This window comes from Phyllopteryx taeniolatus, chromosome 1 (assembly GCF_024500385.1).
Source record: "Phyllopteryx taeniolatus isolate TA_2022b chromosome 1, UOR_Ptae_1.2, whole genome shotgun sequence".
NCBI lineage: Eukaryota > Metazoa > Chordata > Actinopteri > Syngnathiformes > Syngnathidae > Phyllopteryx > Phyllopteryx taeniolatus.
In genome coordinates, this window is record NC_084502.1 from 38,801,244 (window position 1) to 38,808,880 (window position 7,637).

General features: G+C 40.6%; 1 protein-coding gene across 2 annotated transcripts in view; it reads left to right on the forward strand.

The window, feature by feature from the left end:
* The first annotated feature begins 923 nt into the window (after positions 1-923).
* The window catches only part of vgll4a (vestigial-like family member 4a), a 14,975-nt gene continuing 8,261 nt past the window's right edge, over positions 924-7,637 (forward strand). The window contains exons 1-4 of one of the 2 annotated variants that reach the window (XM_061794576.1): positions 924-1,092; positions 1,482-1,641; positions 4,258-4,417; positions 7,336-7,561. In XM_061794576.1, the coding sequence (XP_061650560.1) occupies positions 1,560-1,641; positions 4,258-4,417; positions 7,336-7,561 (468 nt within the window). In that variant the 5' untranslated portion in view covers positions 924-1,092; positions 1,482-1,559. The remainder of the gene's footprint in view (positions 1,093-1,481; positions 1,642-4,257; positions 4,418-7,335; positions 7,562-7,637) is intronic. The other variant, XM_061794566.1, reaches the window with a different exon arrangement.

The window sequence follows — 7,637 nt, forward strand, 5'->3', positions numbered from 1 at the left end:
TAGCCAAAGTAAGACAGAATATACGTGCATGAATGAGAGGGGTGGTGGGGGAAGAGTGAGGCGACAGGGAGAAGAGATAGCAAGGGTGGAGGACTTTAAATACTTGGGGTCAACCGTCCAGAGCAATGGTGAATGTGGTCAGGAAGTGAAGAAACGGGTCCAAGCAGGTTGGAACAGGTGGAGGAAGGTGTCAGCTGTGTTATGTGACAGAAGAGTCTCTGCTAGGATGAATGGCAAAGTTTATAAAACAGTGGTGAGGCCAGCCATGATGTACGGATTAGAGTTTGATGGATTTCGTGAGGAAAGACATGAGGGCAGTTGGTGTTCGAGAGGTGGATGCAGGAGATAGGCTCACATGGAAAAGGATGACGCGCTGTGGCGACCCCTAAAGGGACAAGCCGAAAGGAAAAGAAGATGGTTTCACTTTCATAATGGCCCTCTGAGGGAAATTCTAACTACAATTTGGCCCGTGACAAAAATTACTTTGACACACCTGGTCTATTGTAACCGGCAAAACAACTTAATACTCTTCCACTCGATGGCAGAAGGTACAATAATTAACCTGTGTATCCACTTCCTGTGTCATTGTTGTTTGGTTGTTTGCAGTGCCATGGGATTTTTTTCCCCCAATGTATAATAGGTGCTTTGGCTCAATGAAAGTTGGGAAACTCTGCACTGACTGACCAAACCAGACATAACATTAGGTACACCTGCATAACATTTGAATGAGACCAATACAAGAGATGTAACAAACATTCTGCTTTTAGTGTAGTTTTAAGTCATTTGAACGTGGTATTTGAGCAGAAGTACCGACCTACTACAATTTAACAATAATAGTATTTATATTATCCCCCACATACACAAACACGATAATAAATCACACTTAGTACAATTCTGACGAAGCTGTGGCGTGTCTCCTCCAGTAGGGCGCCATAGAGCTCTTTGTCCACATACTGAGACAGACAAGACAACATACGCAAGTTGGGCTAATCATGTTATTGTTGTGCCTGGGAAACTTGACGCTTTTGTAGAAGTTATATTGACGGCCAAAGCTACTGTTGCTGGACACAGTGGACGCACCGCATCTTCACTGTAAGTCGTAGGGTGGGTTTAGTTGGATGAAATAACAAAGACAACGACAAAGTTGGAGACGAGCTGGCGGCTAGTTGGTGCGCATGCTAAAGTTAGCTCGCAAGTTTGTCACCTGTACAAGTTAAGACATTCGACCGCTAACTGTAAAATTGTATTTAAAACATCGCATTAATGCAACAAATGGACTGCCACTTTAACCTAATGTGACAAGTGAGACACATGAGCTGGTGGGTTAGCTATTAGCCTGTCGTTCTTTCGTTGGACGCCGTTAGAACATTTATAGACTCTCTGCTAACATCCAGACTGAGAGCACAAGCCACTCATGTTTAAAGTGTCTTGAATGTCATTCCCACAACGTGGTCGCCACTGACCGATTTCTACAACTTCAGTTCTTTAGGAAAGAAGTTTGCTGTCTTCACCGGTGTTGCCTGCTAGCGTCGATGTTGGCAGCTAGCCTGTTCGTGTAAATGCTGTTGCCTAGAATGGACCTGTTGAACCCTCAGTACCTGGACAAGATGAACAATAACATCGGGAGACTGCACTATGGAGGTGACTTTCCTCTCCTGCTATAATTCTACTTGGTTAGCTTTTCTGGCCTGTTCTAACTGTGCAACATCACGTGCTGTAAAAATTCGGTTAAGGACAACTCTTTGCAATGTATGTATGTATTATGTATTCCACTGATGACCCTCATGCCCCCACATCACACACATACACACACACGGAAACGTCATGCTTGAGGTTTTATTGGAGTGATAGTAACCCCCATAGACAACATGCTTGTTTCCTCAAGACTAAATCCTATTTCCGTATGACTTTCCCACAGCTTACACGGTGCAGGTGAATGTCCTGCTGCGCTATCAGTAGCAATGTGGGACGGCATGGTTCAGGTGGTAGAATGGTCGTCTTTCAACCCAAAGGTCGTGGGTTTGATCGTCGGCCCCTGCAACCATGTGTCTTTGAGCAAATTACTGAACCCCCAGTTGCTCCTGATGCTACGTCATCAGTAGGTGAATGAGGAGACAGTGTTAAAGCGCTCTGAGTACCTTAGGTGGAAAACCGTTAAAAAAGTGAAAGCCCATTTACCAATGTGAGAAGATTTCCTGAAAATGAAAGTTTGTCAAAAAGGCTAGTCTGGTTGGAATGGGCACTTCAATGCATGTACAACGCACAAAGAAATTTTAATATCACATGATGGGTTGCGGAAAAATGTAGGTTTTTGTGTTGAGGAGAAAACAACCCAATGTTTTCGTGTGATATTGCCTATGAACAAGCTGGTCACGAAAGGTCTTCAGATTGGAGTAAAACACTATAATGTCATTATTTCGTAACATATTTCCTCAACCCTTTCGTATCGTCTGCTCCTCGGAGATCCCTCCTTCTCCGATTGGCTGACAAGTTTCAGTTAAGAATATCCACGAATAAGCTGGTACGGACTGAAATTCTGAAAGCTTGTCCAAGTTGACAGGTCAAAATTACCGTGACGTTTCATATTATATCACTTGCCTTTAAAACTGTACTTAAATAGAGTAAATTGAACATTACTTGTGAAAAGAGCAGTGGGGGCAGTAAAATAGGTCATTACTTGAATAATCATTTGTTTTTTTTCATGAATGTATTTGTTATGGAGGATTTTAGAGGCCTTTGAAGCACTCATTCCATGTTTTTAGGAAATTCCACAAAGATGATGGCCACTTGACCTGTTGCTACTTTCAGTGTCCTAACAAGTGTTCTGTCAAAATATCCACAATAATTTGTGCCATCTTGATCTGAATTCAAGGTGATGCTTGGCATTGGTGTTACTTCCATGTTGTATAATAGACACTAGACTTTACATGATCAGGATTTTTGGGACCGATCAGCGAGTTTAAAAAAATGATGACAAGATGGAGGAATGTGTCTATTTAAATGACCTGTTCATTTACTGTATATAATTGTGTACTTAATTGCTAAAAAAAAATATATTTACAATAAATAATGTATCTTTGGTCCTCTAGTTATGCCAGTGAGGCATAGTGACAGAACAAATGAATGGTCTTCTATTAGATGGCAGGAAGTAAATACAGTAATCACTTTTTGTGACATTTTTGTTTGTTGGTGTGCCGTGAGATTTTTCAATTGTAAAATATGTTCCTTGGCTCCATAAAGGTTGGAAATCACTGGTCTAGTCAGATCGCGTATTCTAATCAGTCAGGTCAAACCAACATTACAACATGACAGAAGTAATGGGTGCTAACTTACTGTAATTAAATTACTTTATTTTTAATTCAATTACTTCACCCACATCGAAACTTTAGCGCATGATTCGACAGAACGGCGGCACGTTTACGTTCAACCGTTCGTGCTACCGCAAGCTTGCTAGGCTACGTAACATTTTATTGCCTACTTGTGAGCCGTATCGTATTAAAAATAAGTGAACATACCTGAAGCAAGCCTAAACGAACGTCCTCTCCTGAGCACCGGTGACCACCAACACACGTTCCCCCCCCATTTTGTCCTTATAATACAGTCGGCGCGCTCCACTCTTGTTGTCGTCGCCATGTGTATCCGGTCGCATTTGAGTTGACAAGCTAAAGCTCAATGATTGTAAAAAATGGGATGCGGTGGTATCGGAATACAAGATTTTATTGCAGTAGTCTTGTGAAAGAGCAAATTTGTCTTGTAGTTTGATCCGGGCATTACGTGTTGTCTGAGATGTGTTGTCTGTTCCACACCGCCGACATGTTTTTTAAATAAAAAAAAAATAATAATAATAAAAATTATTCGCTGTCAGATATTTCCAATACTACGTCGAAAGACACGCGACAAGGCTAAAAATAAACTAGCTTTTGGATTCAAATATACTGTGCACGCGGCGATGCGGACTAAATGTCTTTTGCGGAGCCGATCAATTACGTCATTGATCGGCTCCGCAAAAGACACTTCAAATTATCGGCGAATTATGACATTAAAGCCGATCAGCATAAAATGCTAAATATCGGCCGATACCGTTCAGCGCGATAAAATCGGTGTAAAGTCTAATAGACACTGCTTGGTAATTGCATTGTGGGGCATACCTATCCTTTGTAGACTTCACCAGTTTGTTGAGAGCTAGCTTATTAAATGCAATAAGTGCTTATGCGCCTGCTGGATATTTTATTCTGATTTTATGATGAATTCCAACAGATGAGTCCAGGACACCTTCGCTGCCCACTGCTATTCCAAACGTAAGCGGGCCGCCTCCGCTCTGCCCAAGCAAACGGAAGTATGGCGATGAACAAAAGGACCAAATGAATTGTGATGATGACCACATGACTAAAATGAGCAGATTGTTTGCAACTCACCTGTAAGTTTCTTTAGTGGAAAGACTTAACTCTCCTCTGTTGCAATGTTTCACAAGTTGAAGACTTATCCTGTGCATCACCAATATAAAGCTGTTGTTTTTTTAGCTATACTCGTGAACAGGGCCAACCCGCCCATAGGACGGGTTTAGCGAATGCTAAGGGCACTGCGGCCTCAATGGGGTGCCAAAAGTCGGGTCAGAATCAGAATCATCTTTATTTTGCCAAGTATGTCAAAAAACACAAGGAATTTGTCTCTGGAAAATGAAAAAAAGAGAAAAAATGGAATTATTTTTTAAAAAAATTTTTGGGGGGGGCAATTCACCTTCAATATAATTATATTAAAATTAAATGAGAATGAAATTAATATAAATAATTACATAAAGAATTAAACATACAAATGAATGAGTTCGAGAAGGGTTAGAAGCAAAAAAAAGCTTCATTATTTAATGTTAAACTTAAAAGTTAAAACAATCATGACAGCCTCATTTGTTGTGTAGAAAAATGAATAAATCTAAGGCTGGAGCTTGATGTGATAGAAATTACAAATTTGTGTATCGTGTCTCTCTTACGACTTACAATAAGATATTTTCTCTTAGTTTTGTAGATATTTCTAAAAATCCTAAATATAAGCAGATGTCGATGCACTTAAAACACCTCATTGCTTGAGACAAATGTAAGGAATGAAACTTCTCTATGAAATGTCAGACTACTGAATGCTAAAATTAAGAAAAAAAGAAAATGTTTCTTGGTCATTGAGTAAAATTCAGACGAAATCGTCCGTCGCTGAATTGATCTCTTTCAAATGGGGAAGCTGGACATATTTGCAATGGCTTGACAACTAGCTTTTAAAATTTAAAACATAGACAACATAGATCAAAATTTAAAGAAATGCCTAATTCATAATATTTTAAATGGTAATAGCAAATAATCCCTCCTCTGGCTAATAGGTATACTTTCTTTTTTTAGCTGTTTAGCTATGGTCAAGCAGAAAGGAGGATCTGTATCCCTTTTATGCCGGAACAGTTTTACTGTGCTCCAGTGGAGTTTTTAAGCTGCGACTGTGGTTCTTTGTATTCTGATGGATTTTTATTGAAATTTTAGTCAGACAGAACAAAGTTTTAAAGGGGAGTGACAGAAAAAAACAAAAGGGAGAGACAATGAAAAGATATTGGAAGACAACAAAAGACAGGACACTAGCTGTGAGGAAGATGAGAAAAGTAAGTCATTATAAGCCTAGTACAATGACACATTAGATTTGAGTGTTGTATGGAGCCTTAGTGCTACACCCTGTGAAGGAAGGATAGGACAATGTAGGACAGGACTGAACAGGACACAGACAGGAGGGGAAGCATGCATGACATAGGTAGTGGACCCGGCTGTACAACTGATGTGTGGTGGGAGTGGCTATGTAAATTCTAAACATCTTTAAAAATAATGTGCAAGTGAGGGGATACCCAGGAAGTTCGCATAGTTATATGTTATTTATCGCAATGAGTGAGTGGACCCACACCCAGCGAATAAGTCCAAGAGGTGTGTATTTGCGGATACATCCAAGTTAATTGACACCATCTCGGCTGCACAATAACCTTCAGAAGTGACCTGTAATTGCTACGCTTGCACCACAGTGGCTGAGGAACCCACCCAACCCACCCGAGAGTCGGGGTCGGGCCCAGGAGCCCACCCGAGAGCGGCCCAGTGGACGGGACACCACCAACACTGAGGGGCTGATTGGGAAAACTGCTCGCTCTCTGTTGGGGTAGAAGCAAATATATTGTGACCCCAGAGAACTCTGGAAACATGTAAAAACGCCCAAAACTCCAGAACACAGGGAAGAAGAAAAAAAATAAGGAAAATGGGAGAATGAGAGGTCAAGTTGTTGCTACTTTTGGCTTGTCCCATTAGATGTTGTAACAACAAGTTACTCACATGATTTGTTTATCAGTAACGATACAGTAATGAAATGAAGAAAATGTTCTATTTTATGTTTTAATTCGTGTGGCATGTTATAAATTCAAGGCTATGTTAAAAACTATTGGTATTCGACTTTTTTGTAAGCATATAAAAATGATGGAGGGGGGCGCCATATAAAATGTCACCTCGGGCGCCACATTGGCTAGGGCAGGCCTTGCTTGTGAACATGTTGAGTGAATTCTCTTTGTTCCAGGGATGTCAAACTCATTTTCGTCACAGGCCACATCGTAGTTCGGGTCGCTCTCACTTAATATACGGAAGAAAAACTACACTGTTTGATACTCCCATGATCCCCTGCAACGTCACAGACAGGGAAAATTAATTGAGTAACGCTTAACCTCTTGATCATTAAAAGTGATAAAAAAACACGCATCTATATAAAGTCTACTGTTCGTAAATCCAATGCGTTATTTCCTAGTACCGATACAATTGATTGATTACCTTTTAAAACGATTTAAATCGATGTATTTTCATCCGGAAGGCTAACTTGCTGAGCAGTTCCAGTTGGATCGTAAGACAATAAATCGATACATCGATATAATGAATGAATTGTTACACCACTAACAACTGGTTTTGAAATCGAAAGCCGGTAAAAAAATGTTTTTTCAACTATTATTTTATTTTTTTAAAGGAAATTGGTTAAGAAAATGCTTACAATAGCTCAACATTAATAACAGTCAAGACAATTTGCGAATAAAGATGAACTTGAAGCACATGATTTGCTTTCGCGGCCACATAAAATGATGTGGTGGGCCGGATTTGACCCCAGGGCATTGAGTTTGACACCTGCGTTCTATTGTGAATGAAGTAACAATAGAATTGACCCCTGACAAATGAGAGGTTATTGCATTTTAGGGGTACTTGCTCCATCGACATCTAATTTGTGGTGGAGTTGGTGTAAGATTTTTGGGATTCCTGATTTTTATTTTTTATTTTGGTCTTTATCAAGGGCTCGTCCCTCTGCTGGAGACAACAGTGGTGAGCACTGGAGCCTGAGCAACAATCCGGTGGAGCCCATCAGCTCTTCCTCCAACGGTCTCCATGGGAACCATCTCTATGCTTCCATTTCTGGGTATGCTGTGGACCAGCCGCTAGCGCTGACCAAAGGCAGTCTCGACAACACAGTCGGTGGCAGAGATTGGTCTGTTGTCAGTGCAGCTGTTGAGCGGCAGCAGGTAGGATGGTCTCCATGTCTTCTCTACAAATACATGAGCACCTGCTTTATGCTTTATGATTTTTGCTTGAATCACT